This window comes from Perca flavescens, chromosome 12 (assembly GCF_004354835.1).
Source record: "Perca flavescens isolate YP-PL-M2 chromosome 12, PFLA_1.0, whole genome shotgun sequence".
In the NCBI taxonomy this organism is placed as follows: domain Eukaryota; kingdom Metazoa; phylum Chordata; class Actinopteri; order Perciformes; family Percidae; genus Perca; species Perca flavescens.
The window spans coordinates 16,394,093-16,414,534 of record NC_041342.1 but is presented as its reverse complement, the minus strand read 5'-3'; the positions used below and the strand labels follow the sequence as shown (position 1 = coordinate 16,414,534).

Below are 20,442 nucleotides of genomic sequence, written 5' to 3'. Positions count from 1 at the left end.
GCCTTTTTTTCCCCACATCTGCAGAATATCTATCTTTTTGAGTATTGCATGATCCCAAGTCTGGTTTGAGAAGGATGTGGAGAACGTCATTTTGATTAATCTGGCTCCAAAAATACATTTGGGACCATACAAAGTGAATAGCATGGGTAAGATTACATTAAGAGACCAGAGATAATAGGATACATAATGGTCATGCAAGGAAAAAAATGGGTAATGCAACAACTGAAAAACTAAGAATTAAAGAGGTCAAATCTAGGCATTGGGTGACAGAAATATATAGAATATGGTTTTCTACTTGGCCATTAACTATGCAGTAAATATCAGGACTACCTAATGAGCACAAACAGTTCAGTAATAGTTTCTGCCAGTTCAGATACACTCTGCTGTTCTGTGACTGGTAGTAAGACAGGGGGTGTGGGGAGAGAGAGGTAAATACCCATGACAGGACATTTTCATAATTCCTTCAGCCACAGTTTGCGGTAATGCTGGGTCATTTTTATGCTTTTTAACCCGACAACATGACAAAAACACACACATACTCAAAATCATCATGGCAATGCAGCAGCATCAGAATAGCATCATTGTGTAACGTGAATTGGCATTTGTGTCTACTTATTTTGCTATTGATGGTTAATATACAGTTGTCATATCATACATTTGTGTTGCAGTTGGCAGCTGTTCAGTCTACATCCATTCCAGCTGTTGAATATGTCATGAATTGAAAATGGGAATCCCAAAACTTTTTTTAATGTCAATTTGTTAACATTTGTATCTGATTCAGTGCATTTATTGCTCATGACACAGCGTCACTGATTCACCTTTTTTGTTTCCTGAAAAGTCAAATTTCCACTGAAAAGTAAAAGTTTCATTTAGATAAATTCTTTTCACGTCAGCTCCTTTTGGAGTAAGCTCTTATTCCTATTAACAGTGAACACACCACGCGCAACAGTGGTTATAGTTAAAAACTAAAGCCATAAAAGGTAGTCACAACCATAGACGTCCAGTCATTGGCTTTCAAGTGATGGCTGATTTCCAAGGGTTTGTGCTTCACATCAACAGTCATCTAATACACAGTCAACAGAGTAATAAAGCTACAGTGTTATGAACACCACTTAACTTTATTGGCATTATACTTGAAAGTTTCACATAAAAAAAAAAACTATACTCTGAATTTCCAGTAAAGTATTTATAGTGAGGATATGCAAGTACCTACAACTCAATAACTGTAGTGTCAAGGATTTAAATAACATAGTGACCATTAACAAGAGAGGAAGTACACTCACACGAAGATAAGAAGAAAAGTTGTGTACGTAAGTAAGATGGGTAAATATAGAGTTTATTATACTTAATCATTTATACATCACAAACTTATTTGTGACTTATTACATCTTCTGGAATAATAATAATAAAAGGATACAATGGTAAAATTGTACAATGCATTTCTGTCATAAATCATTTGAACTGAATGGGGCTGAGGTGCGTGGTGGTTTTGATGTTTTGAGGCAATTCTCTTGTATCTAATAAAGTCTATTTAGTTGTCAGTCACATTATACTGTAATCACCAGAAACTCAAAGACACTTACGGCCCACCCAGATAGAAAATCCAAATTCCTTTTGGTGTAAGAACAGATGAAAAAACACTTATTTCTCTCTCTCTATATATATATATCGATATATTGATACATATATTTTTGACAAATGTCTCACACGAGCAGTATAGAATTTCTTAATGGCATTTGATTTTATTTGTATTTACAAATTTCTCTCAAGTCTAGGAATGTCACCAACGAGCCATTTAAAGTCTACGTATGTTCAATAGAGAATAGATTACTATCACAGGGGATTGTGCTGATGAACACCTTTAAGACATAGTAATGAAAAAATAATTGAGAATTATTAAAAAGGCAAAAACGAAAACCTGATTGTTCCTCTTCTGGTGAATTCAATGTAAATAAATAAAGGAGAATTTCTGCAGTAAGCTGCATGCTAGCATTTTTTTGTGACAGTCAGCACAGCAACACTATCCCACAAAATGGGAAAACAATGAAGATTGACACGTCAGCTAAATAAAGATACAATCAACAGCCTTTTTTACCCTTACTGTGTGTAAAAAGTGACTTAAGTCAACAAACCCATCCAATTCAGCGGTTACCGCCATCCACGTAAATCAAAACTAGATACTTGCATATATACAAATAATCAAGTTCCTTTTCCGTTTTTAAATTGATTTAACACAGTCGTCTAATTTATGAGACAATCCAAAGCCTCACAGCAGCAAAAGGCAACATTAAACACCAGTATAGTGTTTTGATTCAGGTATGAGCAAGTCGAGCAGATTTCTGAAAAGGCTCTCCTGTTCAAACTGGTGACAGTATAAGGTCACTCAATACAGCATTAGTTAGATGCTGGAGACGTAACACTGTTGAGAAACTGCAATGCTACACATAATTGGTGTACAGCAAAACCTGCACAACAGTACTACATCTCATCACAGGTCGGAAAGCCTTTTTTGGACCCATTTCTCGTCACTGATTGTATAACTCTAAAATGACTGCATAAGAAAAACAAATCCACGAAATGAAACATGAATAAATTAACACTGATGCCTTGACATGGCAGTTAAACCTGAGTTCTGTTTTGGAAGTGGTCTCTTTTTTTTCTGATGATAGTATTCTATTTCTATTCAGGCATTGATAAACTCTATTACATGTATATGTTTTTGAGTTATACACTCAACCGTTAAATACATAAATTATTTCACAGTTTGCCGTCAAGTCCCCAGATGTGCCACCCCACCCCCAACCCCTACTTTATGTTGTCAACAAGCAAACTCTTCAAAGTTGCCTAGAGTCGGGTGACGAGGTAACATGTTCGGCGTGAATCCGAGACTGTCCGAGTGACTCCGGAGGGTGTCACAGGTGCTCTGCAAAACAGAGGGAAGGGAAGGAGGGAAGACGAGTTCAACCGGGTTAAGGGAGGGGCGATGAAGGGAGTGATGATGATTTAGGAAATAAATGAGCCACAGGTAAAATGAGAGCGACCGGGACGATGAAGGGATGTGGAGGAAATTGAAATAAAAAAAAATGTAAAATCGTATGTGGTGAGGACAAATTGTGCAAAAACGCATTAGAAAAAAAGAAAAGGATATATAATGGAGGGCCATAAATAGACAGAAACATATGTGGACAATGATGAGATAATGAATACAACAGATTTGAAAGTTCCAAGATCAGCCACATCGCATATGTTTCACAGGTAGTGAAAAGAGAGTTTAAAGAAAACCAGGGGAAGGTAAGGAAAGATGAATGAAAAGAGGGAGAAGAGAAAGAAAACAGCATATTTTTAGTCCTGTTTTTACACTAGCATATTAGGTTCTTAAAGTTACGGAAGTTGAAACATCCACATATGTCTGCATCCCCCTGTATGTGCAAAGGTGCTCGCTGAGTAGATGATACTCCTGATACTGTATTTGAAAAACAACCATTGGTAGTCCCATCGGGAAAACTGGCTATTCCAGCAGACAAAGAACCATTTATATTTTGTGCAAACTCACTGCATGCAAACCTGTGATAACATCACAAAGTAATGCATCTAGTGATGTTATCTGGCACGAGCCTCAAATGCATTGCCTCTAAATGGACCTCTGTGCTGCATGGAAATAAACATATCTCGTATGGTTCAGCTTTTTGTACAACAATTCAATAAATATGTAATCTGTTTTCACAGGAGTACTGCGCTTTATCCTATTGGGAAAGAAAGCATCATTATTCAGTGGAAGGTGCACGTTTTGCATAGTGCAGAGAATCAAATCGTTATGCACCTGGAGAATCCAACCAACTTCTGTTGAGTCAATAAATACAGAAACACACCAAACTAACCTGTCCTGACACAACGGTAGATATTAAAATGCTCACTGCAGTTGGATAATCACCCCTCTTTTTCTTCACTATCTATCAAATCATTTGTAGCCACTAAGGAAATGATGTATGAGATGGTCTCAGATATGTCTAAAAGAGAGGGACAGCATGGGAGGGAGCATCTATTATCAATGGGGTGTGCTACCTGGGGGCATGATTAGGCGTGACACCAGGGCTGGTTGGGTTCTCTGGAAACTCCTGGAATAGACATGATGAAAAGAAAGATGGGTGAGGGTGACTGAAATGAAAATAAAACACAATGCAAATGCTAATAGTAAAAGTAGTGAGGGAATGCCGCAAGAGTGTTTTCCCCTCCGGATATCATTAAAGTAGGAAGATAGCGAAGATAGCTTTCCAATAAAAAGATTTGAGTCTTTTTAATAAGCAGGGAAAACAAAAGACGATTACTGTCATCCAGAAGTGTTAAAGATCACTAAAGAGAATGAAAGTCAAACTTAAAATAGAGTCTAAAAAATGCAAAATGCATTACTTTACTGTTGGGTTGTTTGAGTGGAGATGTGAACAATGAACTAGTTGAAAAACGGTTATTGAAAATGAGAGAAAGGAAGTACAAAAGGATGGTTTATTGTAAGCAGGTGAACATATGAAATGAATGGGGCAGAATACAGTAAATATCACACTATGTAAGACTCCAGTAAAAGCATGACATACTGTAAATATCAGCCCACTAAATAAATGCTAAATCTACTTATAATAACTTCCTTCATCACTATGTTGGCTTAAATTAACATATCTCCACTTCTACTGCAGAGAATAAATAACTTCTTTCAATCTTTTCTTCCACATCAGCAATCAAACCAAATCCTGAACCCGAGGCAACTGAGCATGCACGTACACAAACCACATGCAGAGACAAACCCATGGCTTTTTCACTGATTTGAATAAAAAGTGGCATCATGTTGAATTGCTGGTAATGAAAAAGTCTTGGGCTTGTGTGTCCCACAACTAAGAATTAGAGCTTGATGCAAACTGAGGGATTCTGTATACTCAGGGACAAAAGGAACGGCGCTGAACAAAAAATAAAGCTTAAATGCTTATTAAAATTAAAACAGCACCAGAAAAAAAGGAAATGTTTTAGTTGATCCCCATGTGTGGTTGTTACAGTTTATATTTTGAAATTAAGTTCAATTTGGATTGAAATTGAAGTTTAGTTTGTTTGTGAAAAACAATGATTGTGGTTGTATTGGCAGTTAGACAACTTATTAAAATACCTATGATAAAAATGTCTGTTTTTTACAGAACCAAGTCATGATTGTTTTTTGTGCATTTCACACAGATTAGCCCTGAAATAACAGAAATAACTTAGATTGATCTTCTGTGTAATCTGAATTTGAAAAGACAACAATAGAGATATGAAGATATAAAAGAATAAGTGACAGAATGTCATTTAGCGTTAGCTATGTTCATTTTCACCAATTTTGTAATAGTATGAAACACAATATGTAGATAGTCTCTCAACTCTAATATACTTTGCTACTATGGATGTACTATGCTGGTGAAATACAGAACAGATTTAAGTTGTCCACATATATTACTAAATAAGCATTTTTAAGAACACAGGGTAAATCATTTATTAAAAATAAAATGGATCCAAGCAACTTCTATGTGGGAGTTATTTATTTATTCGCTATCAGAGAAGATACTCGCTTTATTCTGTCAGAGAGGTAAAGCTTAATCTGTGGAAGAGCTATGATCAATAACATCAATTTAAAAGTTTACTGAAAATAGTAATGTCCCATATTTTTCTCAGCACAGCGAGTTTACTAACGGTTCTACAACTGTAGTCAGGTTTGATTCAGTAGTATGTGCTGAATTTGCTGATAACTGATATTAAGAAGGTACTTTTCAGTTCTAAATAATTTCTCAACTGCTCTGTATAAAGCTTACATAACAGTCTGCAGGGGAAGCTGAGGGGCCTCTGGACGCCAGTGTGTTAAACCACTGGGCTTGACAAAATGCTGTGATTTAAGGCAGTACAGAACTGCCCTACATTATTCTAGCTTTCATTTTAAAAGTTTAAATGGGCTTTATTGCCTTGAAGGCTTTGAAAATTAGATGATCATGAAATGTTAATAACATCTCCAGACCTCTTAACCTTGTTCTGTTTTCTGCTCATTCTTCTACATGAATCCATTATGATTTTCCTCTGATCATACTGCCAGACATGAAGTGGCAAAACCAGAGTACAATAACCGCTTTTCCTGCTATAAGTGAACCGTAATTACATGATCGAGGGTGACATTGAGCTTCTGTATATTGTGTAAATACTGAAAAGTGGGTTGGTGTGTGGGATCAACTACGGTAAGGGCTAAACCTCTGAATGTAATAGCAGTTCATGAGTCATTATAAGAAGTTACTGTAATCCAGAGCAGCTCAGACACTTTAACTTGTCCATGCATTGTAGTTTAAGGGAACTCAAGTAGAAAAAACACATGACAAACCACAAAAAAAGACTTGAAATAAGAGGCTTATAAAGTCTGTTTGCCCCTTGTAAATACTCATCTGAATTCCATCTGTAAAAACTATTATAGATTTCTGTCATTATAGGGCATAATTTGTGTTGCTCCTCTATATTTCCCATGTAAATAAAGTACTGTATGTGCGTAAAATTAGATACAGTGATTATGCATTCATACTCTGCTATAAAAACAAGGTTTATATATTATTAATGATTATGTTTTCTAGCACAATACATCTTTTCTGCATGGGAAATTGAAACTAACGATTATATAGTGTTGTGTGGCTTTGTTTTCTCTCTGATGCTGTTCATTAAAAGCATTTCCAGTGTTTTTGTAGTTATTGTTTTTCCTGAGGCTCATTTATTACATCGCATTCATTTCATTCAATCAAATGCATTCTAGGAGAATTACCAGATTGTCGCTCTGACAACGCTGTGGTCGTTTCTTGCGTATGAAGTAGCCCAAAACCTTATCCTTAATCACCTAAATGCAAAAAACACAAGATACACATTGTTCACAGATGGAATACATCATGGTCAATACATCATTGATTAATTTACATTTTGGAAAATATGATTATTCACTGTCTTGCCGAGAGTCGTATGAGATAATTGATACCACTCATGTCTGTACAGTAAACATGGACTTAACTATTCACCTTTATAGACAGAAGAACAACAATAAATTGGATTAGTGTTTACATTTTAATTAGTGAAAACCATCACTTTACCTCATATAGGTAGTCAAATATTTCGAGAATTGTTAAGACACTGGCTCCGATAAACAGCCCCATCTGACCTCCAATGTCACCTAGAAGAAGAGAGATTAACAGATATGGGCAGGTACAGTAACTGAACAATGGTGCATGAAAGCATTCCCCACGCTGTCACTTCTAATTCAGTATCTCTCAGAGTAATCTGAGCAGAATTGTCAAAAGTGTCCATCCAGCCCAACTTCTCATCAGACCCAACCCAGCTGCCCTTGCAAGAGCATCAGATTATGAAAATGTGTTCAGCCTGTTTCAAACCTCAAACCTCAAAGCACCAGGCGTGAACACACTATGTGAAATGTGTGGTGGGGGCCCGCTGAGAGTGCTGATACCGAGGTCAAGCACATTTTTCTGTCACAATAAACCTGAAACTTCGAGAATCTTACCGAGAAGCCCTGCAATTTCATAGGCCTTCTTCTGCTCTATCTTCTCATAATTCAGAGCTTCAAAGAAGATGTCCATGACCAATATATTTTCTCTGGCGAGAGGACAGACAAGAGCACACCCAATAGAGTTTATTTCTGGTGATATTACATTACACCAATTGGCATCTCACATTTCCTGTGTAACTATCTTTCATTATTGTTACATTGAAGGTGAACGATGGAGACCCAGGTCATGCTACGTCAAAGTACATCCATCAATCAAAAAAAAAAAAAAGGCTGAGATCTTAATAACTGACTACTACCAAATACTTACCCAATATATTGCTCAGTTTTGTTGAATTTCTTAGCCAGATACTTAGCAGATGCCTTACTGGGGATCTTAACCATGGACAGCTCCTTGCCATAGCGAGTCATGTTGCAGGGGGTCTTACAGACACAGTAATCGTTGTCTTTCTCTACCAAAAAGTCTGTGGATGATCAAAGTAATTTAAAAATATTGTGATCACTGCGAAGAATCAAACAAACCTGCATACAGTGGCTCTCTAAAAATATCTCTGCACACAACTGAAAAACTACATTCGCTGCCATCGTTCACTTTCCATGAAAGCAAATAATGACTGAAGCTATAATACAGAGGAGGGAGAAATAAAGCTCTATGGGATTTATTTGACATCAGCGAAGCATAGCATCACAAATCTTCCTAATGGAATTTTTTAAACAATAATTTTACTTTATTATTTTGCTTCAGCACTGTCTGAGATTAAAGTAATTTCAAGTTAAAGCTACAGAGGCATTACATAAAGGCTTGAGTAGTCTTATGGCACTGCTGCTCAACACTTGCTTGAATTTAGACATTAATGCAAAACTATAACACTAATATTTCATATGTATGTGGTAAAGTGTGTGGGCTCACCTAAAGCTGGGTCAGCACAGTCTTTGTACTGCTCAGGTGTGCAAACTGTTGAGGTCCCTGTTTCAAATAATATTAAGGTAAAATGAGGACAGAAGTATTTGCAACATGTTTTAATTGGTCATGTCTTTCTGAAATCATACCAGGCATGTGAACCATCCTGCAGTTGCAGTTCTCCAGCAGGTACCGGGTTTCACAGTCAATGCGGCAGGCGGTGATGCTGTACGTGGAGAAGTATTCAGAGTCTATGGGAGTAGACTTGCAATCTCCCCAAGGCGGAGGGAGGTACTGAAGCTAAAAGAGCAAACAGCACATGTTTTCCCTCAGTATATCAGCACACAGGATTACAACGAATAACATTATGCAAGTCCAATACGGAAAAAGTACAAAAGAGGACAACAATCTGACAAAGCCCCAACACAAATGTCTAAAAAAAATAAAAAATAAAAAATAAATAAATACAGAAGCATTTAAATGAAAATGTGCACGGAGACAATTTGGGCACAAAATGTCCGGTCAGACCAACATTATTGCTCATGTATAGCAGCAAGCAGACATCATGCAGAACATTACTGATGCAGGTCTAGTCCTCGGTAGGAAGCAGAATACCATAGAAAAAGAGACAGGCTTAATAGAAATCTGAAAAATATGTAGATTTAGACTGGACACCACAATTAATGGACAAATATACAACCCTGAGAACAGAACTCAACAATAAAGAGTTTTTGAATGAACAAATAAATGTGCTGAATTTAACAGAAATTATACAGCATTACATCCTATTTTATAGTAAATAGTTTACTAGTTTAAAAAAAACTACTCTCCAGATGCTTTTTATTGTTGATTAACTATTCTAATCTAAGCCCATGAGAGTTAGTTATAAAACTACCCTGGACTGCAAAGTCATGTGAATTAAACAACAAAGTGAAGTCAGTCTGCAGTCTCATTAGAGGTAAAACTCTCATTAAAAGGTGAATAGCAGGGCATTACATTTATGAGTAATTCAGGGAATTCTAAATTAATCCACTAATGAGGAATATTTAATGCCTGAATTTTAAGTTTCTGGTTCACGGTAAACATTAGACCCATGGTGCTCGTCTTATAACTGCAGCAATGTGCCCCGTGTGTGTGTGTGTGTGTGTGTGTGTGTGTGTGTGTGTGTGTGTCACAAACACACACACACACAATCTGTTTAGAGCTATCTTTAACACTTTAAAAGGAACTTTTGCTAAACCAACATTTAACCACCAACAAGACTTTCAGTCCACTTTAAAAGTCTTAGAAATTTGTGGTAATGAATGCTTACTACTCATTTTATGACAAAAAAAGAACTAATTATGAAGGCTAACAATGCTTGCATGGGCATTGGAGCATATAGCTACTAATTGCAGTGGGAGCTAGTCAATGCCAAAGGCTTCTTCCTGACAAACTTCCCGAGAACTGATGCTGCTATGTAATTCACAATCATCTCCACCAGCTCTAACCAGGTTAACTCTGACAATCTAATAGTCATTCAGTCAATAGAAAGTGACAGAGATAGAGTGCCAGTCAGTGAAGGAGTGGACTTAAACTAGCAAATATTATTAAGCCTTTATTGAACTCCATTTCTGGCCCACAGGGTTAAAAAAGTATGTCAGAGTCGTCATGGGTAATAAAACCTAATAAATCATATTGTCTGGTCCCTCCAGATTACATTAAGTAGCGGCCCAGTGGATTGACCCGATAACGTAAAGGCAAATCAAACAGAACTGTACATGGCGGTGAGAGAGTAAAGCCAAACAACCGCTTTGATGAAGATACAGACTCAGATAAATGGATTAAAGCTGGAATGAAACCCATTACTGTAGCTGCTCTTTACTGACATTAAACAGAGAAGACAATGGATGGACTGGAGATGTTTTTGGATGTTGTTGCTTTAGCCACGCGGATGGGGGTGCAGCAGATGAAAGTATGGGACTTACTGATGGGTGTGTAGCTATTTAACAATACAGTATTCATGGCATGCAGCAAGCCCAAACAGTCATACGCCACCCTCTGCTCTTGGCTGGAAACGAATGTTTGGAAGCCGGGGGAGACCCCGAAGCCCAGCTCATGGAGGAAAGGAGGCTCTGACTGAGTGTGAGGCTGTACCTTTATGCCGGCCTCATAGGACGTCTCATCTAGGGTGAGGGGTGAGGGAACACAGCCCACATGATTATCAAAATAATAAAGAGGGACAGAAAGTGGTCCATCCCTTTAGATAGAAAGACATCCTGTTGTCAGTATAACAGCAAAACAGCTACAACTCCCAGCGGCACCTGGGTTGTCATTTTCTCTTCTCACATCCACTCAAGCATGAGTGACGACACAGTTCAGTTCCCCCCATTACATAATTCTACTCTAAAATGTGGTGGTGTAGTCTTCACGTGTCTCTGAGCTCACAAGTCATAGCTTCCTATTATAAATTAAATTCCTCTGTCAGAATCTTCACAAATGAAGTCCTGAAATCATAAGAGCTTCATCAGGCGGCCTATTATTACACTGAGAGCAGTGTCACTATACTCGTCGGAGACTGACTGAAATTAATGCTGGCCAGACTTTAATGACAGTCTAATTAATTCAGCACATCTTTTAGGTCGTAAACAAGTCTTTTAGCTGTCACTGGTGTGGGAGCTCATGTCATGATTATAAATGACAATCCATGCACTTTCCCTTTCAGCGGGAATCTTTGTGATGTTGATTAATAGATCAGAATCACTTCTTGGAGATGGCTGAACCATTTTGCAAGACTTGTACACAGAAAGAGAGTAAAAAAGAAATATGACATGTTTCAAAACTGCTTCCCAAAAATAGAATTTGTCATCTTTGTGGTGTCCAAGTGTCTGTTTTAAAAGACCAAACTCTGCCTCAATCATCCTATGTTATTCTGCTAAAACAATGGTGGAAGATTTTGTTTGGTCATTTATCTCATGCTCATGAACTGACCAAGACCATTAACATTAGGAGCAAAATCATATAAATTAGGCTTGATTAATTTCTCAAGTAATGAATTGGATTTACTGCTGGACAATCCTTAACTTCACGCCTTCAAAAGGACTGATTATGTGGGGGAAATTTTAATGACCCTGCAGCACAATACAGAAATACACTTGATCCCAAAGGTAATCTTTACAAAATCCTAAAATCTTTTGTGGCACAGGCGCCATTTTCTTGCAACTTACAATGAGGGGTCAGAGGATATTTCCCTATTCTGTCACTTTTTCTGTTTGGAAATCAAAAGATTTGTGTTTGGCTTGTGTGCTTTTCTAATGTAGACAAAAGACTGTTGTCTTGGCAACATCACATTAATGCTGTACATTTTCATTACATTTGGATAGGACATATCCATGTGAGCTCAGTGTTATGACCTTGAACACAGGCTTTTCGATCAATTTGGGCTTAACTATAGTTATTACTTTTCGTCTATCACCGACAACAGTGAAGGGATAGTTGAGGGCTGGAAACACATTTTCTACTAAGCCTGCCACAGGCTGTTTTGCTTCCCTTTGCTTCATTTTACTGTGCCCCTAAATAAAGTACATTTTAAAATATGTCTTCAAAATAGCTGGGGGTCATTTTTCTAATCTGACAATGCATACTTTAAGTGTTAGTGGAATTGGGAAATAAACTAATATGATGACAAGTTGCACCAGGCTTCTTTTAATAAGGTTTTTTTTTTTTTTTAATTAATCAGAGTATATAGAATATTTTGATCATTAAAGCCTGCTGACTGTGGCTGTGTGAATTCAGTTTTTCTCTGCCTTCTCTTTGAATGCGCCACTAGAGACAATTTTTACATCATTCAAATAAGCTGTATTCATATTTTTTGTCTCATGCCAAAAGTAGTGAAGACTCATGGAAAGTAAAACAAACACTCTGAGCTGCCGGATATATAGTATTTTTGTGTGGTCTGAGTTTTTTTTGGCTCAGATAAGCACAGTATGCTTGCATCCAATCATTACTTGGCCCTGCTCTATCAACATTCCTTGGCTACTGTAATCCTGCAGTTTCATGGACCCAGAATCACTGGGTATTTATATAACACATTAACTACACATTTCCCACACAGGGTAAATCAAAGATAAGATTTTGCTCCAGGCTCTGTGACACAGAGTTAATGGGCACTGGCTGGTGAGGATTTGTAGACAAACACAGAACGAAGCGGAGCAAAAAAGGTCGAGGTTGGAGGGGAGGAGGCTGAACATTAGGTACCAGTTGCTGCTGACATGACACAAAAGTTTGAAAACCAGGGGCCACACCAAATCCCAGTTGGTCAATGAAGGGCGGCTCGTCCTGGCTGTGGATCTGAACCTTGATGCCTGCTTCGTAGGAGGTTTCATCTGTGGATACAGCACGCCAGAAAATGTAACAAGTACTGTCGCCTATGGAAACCCGCTTTTTGGCTCTGTCACTGATACAAAGTGTTGCTAAAGCCCATGCTGAACGCTAACAGCAGAGATATACTCATATGTTAGTGTGGTGGACCAACATGAAACAGATTTACAACCAAAGATTTATTACATGCTGAATACTTTATGAATGTAAGATACAGTGGGTGTGTCTGCCATAAATTGAAAGCAATATGTCAATGAATGCAATATATTAGAACTGATGTCAGTTTTAAACCTGGAAAAACTATAAAGATAATAAGGTATTAAATATGCTAATACATCAATTCTGTGTTGAGCAAATTCTGCAGACATTTAGCAGTTTAGTGAATAAGAAGACCTGGGAAAACCTTGGCATTATATTCAGTCATAAATCATCATGTTATAGAAATGACAAAGGACTGGAGGAGTAGTTGGGATTTCCAGGGTAAACCAACAAGATGGAGGGATTATACAAGTTAAAATGTTAACGTACTGACCTGTCTCTCCCCAAACAGGCAGATATTCATCCTGCTGAATATCCAACATGATCTCCAAGCCGTTCCCTGTGCCACCTTTTAACGTGGTCAACAAAGGGTTGCCGTCTAATCCAGAGTTGAATGTATAGCATTTTCCGTAGCGTGTGTAAATCTGTAAAGAAAGAGCACAGAAAAAGCAGGAGCATTAATGAAAAGTCAAACCTACTGTGCTGTGGTAAACTGTGCACCTGTACGAGTTGTATTACAGCACAGCTTCAGGGTTTTTCCTGGCTCATGCTATCTCTGCATTTTCCTGTTATTTCTGACAATTTGATAAACAAAAATGTATAGTGTGCTTGAGTAAATGGAAACCCCAATTAACAAAACTGGTTAAAATAATAATGTTTAAATAAATCATCGGGAGAGTCCAGTACAGCCCGACTCTGGACGATAAAACTGAGATTAGCTCTAATATTCAACTTTATGTTCTACTTTTTCAGTGGTTGTTTGGTAAAGTGCTCTTAAACACATTTACTGTAGAGAGGATTTGAATTGCTATTTTAATTTTTTTTTGTTTTCATTGCAGAGGCTTTGTGATACCAGATGAAGTAGTACTAGCAATAAACAGGCACCTGGCTCTGATTTGAGGAATTAATGAGTTTTCCTTAGCAGCAGCAGCAATCAATCTTTTCCCAATTTCACTCCAAATTTCCCCTGAGTAACTTAAGAGTGACTGTACTATTTTGCCATCATTAAATAAGAAACATCTGAGTTGGAAGTTCTCTGGCTACACAAACAACTTGTAAATTGGGTTTGTAAAAGATATTTGTGTGTCTCGACTTACAAACCTGTGCCAGTACAGCTCAGCGGTACTTAACATTTGATGTACAATCTCCACAGTAGGTTCGCTCACACCAAATCTCTTTTCGATTTAATTAATCCAGTTGGCTTGAGTTATTTATTTTCAACTTTTGCTGAAATATTTTTCTCTCTTTTTTTTTTTTTTGTTTATGGAGTATCCCTGTGATTGGAAATTCTCCATCCTCTGCCAAACAAGTACAAATAAAACTGTATCATGATTAGAAATGTTGACATTTTAAACTGAACTCTACAGTTTGGATTAAGACAAAGAAATCTTAATATTCTGAATAAAGCTTTGGGGGTTGAGTAAATTCAAGATAAATAGCTTACCTCACAAAGGAAGTTATCCAATAACTAAGCCAAAAACCAGGTTGCTCAAATTTTATCGGTGAAATTCCGACGCCACAATTCAAACGTCAACATCTGAGAAACCAAGCCTGATTGGAATTTGAAATTACCTTCTTGAAATTTCAAAAAGGGGAATTCAAAACACATGAATTCAGATTGATTTAAAAGTAAAACTTGTCAATGCATTGAATTCAATGGTAATATCAACATTATTTATTAATGGTTAATTTTCAGAATTAGGTTTACAAGCTGTATTTTTTTTTTTTTTGTTATAAAACCAAATTAAAACTGTTAATCTTAAAAAAAGATTTAGGTTTACAATTGCTGATAAAGTATTATGAGCTTTTTTAGGCTTCCAAATAAAAAAACCTGATAAAGTTTAGATGGTAATTTGCAACATTGAGCCAGACTTCCTCCATCAACATTGTCCAAATATACTTACTTGGCAAACACTACTAGGTCATACATAATGTTAGCCTGACATGGTCATACTCAGATTCTAGTCAGAATGTGAACTTCCCGACCTTGAATGTTGTGGGCGGGGCTAAATTCGGCTGGCATCCATTATGCTGGCAACATAATGTAGCACCCTGACAATAAATTGTGACTGCTGGAATGACGTTTTTGCTGGCTTTCTCATCAGTCTCGCTGTCTACATCTGTTGTCACCTTATTTTTAAAAAGGTCCCATGGCATGAAAATTTCACTTTATGAGGTTTTTTAACATTAATATGCGTTCCCCCAGCCTGCCTATGGTCCCCCATGGGCTAGAAATGGCGATAGGTGTAAACTGAGCCCTGAGTATCCTGCTCTGCCTTTGAGAAAATGAAAGCTCAGATGGGCCGATCTGGAATCTTGCTCCTTATGAGGTCATAAGGAGCAAGGTTACCTCCCCTTTCTCTGCTTTGCCCGCCCAGAGAATTTGGCCCACCAATGAGAGAGAGACATCATGGCTTTCAAACGAGCAAAGGCCACACCTCCACCCTCCACCTTGCCCCCCCTCTCTCTTCCTCAATAGCTACAGACACAGAAATGGCACATACTAAGGAAAGCTCATTGTGGGACTGGCTCTAGTGGCTGTAATTCTGCACCAAGGCTGAATTTCGGGAAAGAGACTTCAGATACAGTATTAGGGGACCACTAAGGTCTATATAAAAGCATCCAAAGAGCACCATGTCATGGGACCTTTAAACAAGTAATGCAGGAAAGAAAGACATTTCATCTAACGATTAATTTACACTATACCCAGTGTGGTGAGGTCATGGTCAGAAGGCTGCTGGCAAAAACTCATCCAGTATGGCAAAGCTGATCTCAAGAGATCAGAGTCAGTGTTCCATGTCCAGACACAGACAGACTTACATGCAGCTCAGAAAGATTAAACAGCTCTTTGGTCCTTTCCCCCTGCTGGCTGTATAATGAGGTCTGCAAAGTGACTAGGGACCTGTTTTTAAAGATTCTGATTTAAGTTTAGATAAAACAGGAGCTTCATTTGGTCACACCATAGTCACACCATGTGTTGCTGAAGATGCAAGCACACAACACAGTTTCAATCCCAATTATGGACCCAATCTGACCATGACTTTACAGAATGGGGAGGATCTGCACTGGTTTATGCAAAACAGGGAAGCCGCCATGGACAACTGACATATTGCAGTGTGCAGAACTTTGTATTTAAACTGTCTCAATATCAGTTAAGGTAGTCACAGATACAGGTTAGATTGTTTTGTATTTTTAGGACTCAGATCTACAAAGGCAAGTGGTTGAATGTGATGCCAGTGACAGGTTGGTGTTTTAAATCAAGTGTGTTCCCAGATTTGAATTACTAGTTTGGAACGGGCCGATTGCTTGGCCTGTGTTATTGCTGCTTGTAAAATTCATCAAAACCAAAATTGTATCCCAAAATTACTTACAGAAGGACCCCAAACCACTTCAAATGCAACTCCCCTGTATACCCCACTACTAACTTACTGATTTACCTGACCGAGAACGTTGCAGATTCAGAATGTAATCACAAAATATCATAATGACAATGTGGAGTAATCAGACATTAGCGTCATGGACTCATGGCAGTGCGCTACCCACCCGGCCCATTATGAGCACTAATCAGCACATATCTGCGTTCATCAACCACCAGAACCAGACTGTTTGTGTGTGTGTGTGTGTGTGAGAGAGAGAGAGAGAGAGAGAGAGAGAGAGAGAGAGAGAGAGAGAGAGAGAGAGAGAGAGAGAGAGAGAGAGAGAGAGAGAGAGAGAGAGAGAGAGACGGTGTTGTCTTGTGTAGTATGAGCGACTTGTGAGTTAATTTAAAGAGTCGGGTGAAAGATCCGAGTGAGTCACGACTCAAACAGGTTTAGTGCTCAGTCAGTGTGCATGCAGTGTGAGAGGGGGAGTGGCCAGCGGCTTGAGCGGCAAAAGTCAATGTGTGCTTCTTTTACAGATATATATTTAACGAGATCTTTTGCATTTCTAATCCAAACAACGTCAAGAGATATGTGAATAACACCCACACAGACAGACAGACAGACGTTCCTGCAATTGATAGATAGATAGATAGATAGATAGATGATAGATAGATTCGGCATGCATACTTTTCACTGCAGACGTTTCTTCATTGAGCCCTTTAAATATTTTCTGATGATGCTGTGTTGAAAGCATTTGATAGAAATATTACCATTCTGAATATGACAATGGTTTGCAAACATCATACACTTCCTCAATGCAGCATTCAGTGCTTACTCAAAAATGAATGGGTATAATAGACTTGCAACTGGTGTTTTAAATAGGAAGCTCAGCTGCATTTTTTAAACCAGACCATATAATCCACATGCCCTCCAGATGTTTTAATTACGGAAGCTAACATTTTAATTTAAACTGATTTACGATGTCTGAATTATTAATCCTCTACTTTTTCTTCCTTAATATTGTTATCAATGGTTATAAAATGAAAATACGTTAAAGCTACTGGAAATCCAATAACTCGCCAGGATGAATACAAACATGAAAACTCCATAAACTGTAAAGCAGACACTGAAGCCATTGATGATGACATGACATTGATTTTTTTAACACAACATCAAAGTAACATTGTATCCTTGAATGGCTTATTGAAGACATGATGTTTAAAAGGGAAAAAGCTGTCATTTCTGAGAGGCAAAAACAGGACAGGCTTGTCTTCAGCTTTGAAACATCAACACCTTAAAACACACAGAGAATGCGGGTGCGTCTTCAGATTCATATCCACACCTGACAAATACCATCTTTCTTTCTGTACATACAGTGCTGAAGCTTTTGTAGGTGCAGGTTTCCCCTCGGAACCTGCACACCAGCAGCATGTCCTCCAACTGGTGGCCGAGGCGTCCCATCATCTCGGTGGTGTTGATGCTATAATCAGGGGACGGGGTGTAGTTGTCAAAGTCCAGCAGGCTCAGGAGACCCTGCTTGTGGCTGTCCTTAATGATAGACAGGCTCCTCTCCATCACTGTGTGATTAGGATACATGAGGTCCATCCAGTAGCCGCTGTGATACAGGTCATCCTTGGTCAGAGAGGATACCCGGAACACATTTTTATTGCAGAAAGTAACAGCTGGGAAGGACATGTTGTGAGCCCATACCACGTAGATCTTCGTGACGGCAGGGTAGGACAGCAGGTAGATGATTCGATTCCAGGACCAGGTGCACAGGAGACTGACACAAACGAAGAAGGCCATGATCCAGACGACTCGCTGCAGTTTAGACTTGTCCGAAGAGAAGACATACTTCACACCGTGGATCTTGAGCCTCATTATGAAATCCACCATCATCTCTTTTAATGTTGGTTTAAGCGAGCTGGACTCAGTGTTTTGGAGACAAGTCTCTTGGGCATCATTGTCTTTGTGTGGCTCCAGGGCGACTGCTCCGGATGTGGGTGCTTCAAACATAATTGCCTGTGTCAAGGCAGGCGCTTCTTTACCAAATGCGGTTTCTTAGTAGCCCACCCCAGACATGCCCAATTCACACATTGGCTTTCTCCACAACCATCTCCAGGTTTATGTACCACAGATTCCAGGTAGCAGCGACTAGAGTCCTAATGTGCAGCTGTCCCACTGTTCAGGCTTGAGAATTATTTGTCGTGAAGATAAAAAAAAAAGGAACTGAGCTCCTTGGGGGAGGTAAAATTGATTTACATAATGATTCATTTATGAGAAAAACAGCTGAATCACTCCATTAACAAAAACCATCAAGCGTAACCATCACCAGTCTATCAATAGATAAATGGACGTGATAATTGCAGATGTAAGCGACGGCTTCACTCCCAGAGGTAATCACTTTGAAAATCCGGAGAGGCTTACCCCTGTTGCTCTGATCTTTCACTCCATCTCCCTCTCCAGTGCCAGACAATACTTGCAGATTTCGGTGGTTTCTCCTTCTTGCTGCCCAGAACCCAACTCCTCCCTTTTTCAACAGATTGAAAATATGTTTTTTTTTTAGACTGTTGACTCGCAGCCTGCAGAAAGGATTATAAAGCTTGTTGCCCCCCTACCCACTCTCTCTACAGTCGGAGAATGAGGTGGAGCCACTGAATGAAATTGTTTTCCTCCGGTGATGAAGTAGACCTCCAATGGATATAGAAAGGCGGGGGGAAGGTATCAATCAAAGTACAAAAAAAAAAAATGTGATAAAGAAACTCTGCAACAGAAATAATGATGGTCTGAAATTCTTTGATATTGAAGAACCTGCAGCTCGCTCGTGGATCAATACAGTATATCTATATAATTGATAGCTGAGAGGAGCCAGCTAGTTGGAGAAAAACTCTGCAAAATCTGCTTTAAAATTAAGTCAAAATATCTGTAATGGCATATTTCCTTGTTCATCATTTTTGCCAGCTTCAAATATAATTTAACAAATACAGTAATGAAGGCTGACATCCTGCTGCATGAAGAGGTGGCTCTGGCTGATATTAAAGGTGCTTTGCTCCATTTATGTGAGACTATCAGAGGATTCTCTTTGGCAGAAGGCTCAGCTTCACACTGGAATCTTTTCAGTGTGTAATGTGACTATTGGCTGACTAACCTGATCACAGCTGTGGTAATATATGGTTGTAAAAGAAAAATATTCTGAAAGTGAAAAATAGCAATAAATGTTGAATTACTGTGTGTACTTGGAGGAAAGGGTGTCATTTGCAAGTTTAGATGGGATGAATTGGACTAAAATAATTGGATACAACCTAGTTTAAATATAACAAAAACTGAGAACTCAGAAATGATCTGCCAACTCTGAATCCATAAATTGACAAGAGTTTGATTATCACCCATTCACTTTGTCAAGACCAAGTCGTCATTCAGTACGAAGGATGAATATATAAAAATGTAATTCAATGGAAATATCAAAAGGTCAAACTGTAGACTTGTGGTGATTATGCACTTAGTTCCTACCAGCACATGTTATTTAACTAAAATGCTGAACTTAATTTAATAAAAAGATAATTTCCAAACATTCAATTTATCTCCAGCCAATTTAATTATAGCCAAAATTATTAATTCATAACAAAGACTTCTTACTTCTTAAAAGTTGTTGTAACAATAGTCCGATAACATTAATGAATGTCTGGAATCCAGACTCTGGATTCTAAAAATAAAGAGATTAGTTGTGTTCCCTGCATGCTTTCAGGGCTTTCTGGTGAGCAAAACAACTAAATAATTGCCTAGGTTCAACTTCCCTAACAGCTACTGGATATCGTGTCTGCAATGCCTATTTCTTCTAGCTTCCAGGCAAGACAGATGCTTGGCACTGCTTTCTTTTCAGCCTTTTGTTCAAACCTTTTTATTCTTAGAAACAACTGAATAGGGTTTTTTTTAATTGTAGAATTAAGGATTCTCTTTTTGTTTGGGAAAGATCCAATCAAAGTGAACAATAGGCTCTATTTAGGCAT

General features: G+C 38.2%; 1 protein-coding gene across 1 annotated transcript; it reads right to left on the bottom strand.

The window, feature by feature from the left end:
• Positions 1-1,389: 1,389 nt before the first annotated feature.
• Positions 1,390-18,451, bottom strand: asic1c (acid-sensing (proton-gated) ion channel 1c). Its single transcript, XM_028593113.1, has 10 exons — positions 17,810-18,451; positions 13,348-13,498; positions 12,693-12,820; positions 8,606-8,756; positions 8,466-8,522; positions 7,866-8,019; positions 7,553-7,644; positions 7,128-7,207; positions 6,809-6,880; positions 1,390-2,923 (listed from the first exon to the last, which is right to left on the bottom strand). The coding sequence occupies exons 1-10, from the start codon at positions 18,449-18,451 to the stop codon at positions 2,819-2,821; spliced, it is 1,632 nt and encodes a 543-aa protein (XP_028448914.1). The 3' UTR covers positions 1,390-2,818.
• Between the last annotated feature and the right edge of the window lie 1,991 nt (positions 18,452-20,442).

Bases quoted from the DNA above. Each gene is read 5' to 3' on its own strand.
- asic1c (XM_028593113.1), bottom strand. From the start codon at position 18,451: ATGTTTGAAGCACCCACATCCGGAGCAGTCGCCCTGGAGCCACACAAA. The intron at 12,821-13,347 runs GTCAGTACGTTA...CTGTATCCACAG, and splicing joins GCCTGTTTGGGGAGAGACAG to ATGAAACCTCCTACGAAGCA. The intron at 7,645-7,865 runs GTAAGTATTTGG...TCCTCTCGCCAG, and splicing joins AAAACTGAGCAATATATTGG to AGAAAATATATTGGTCATGG.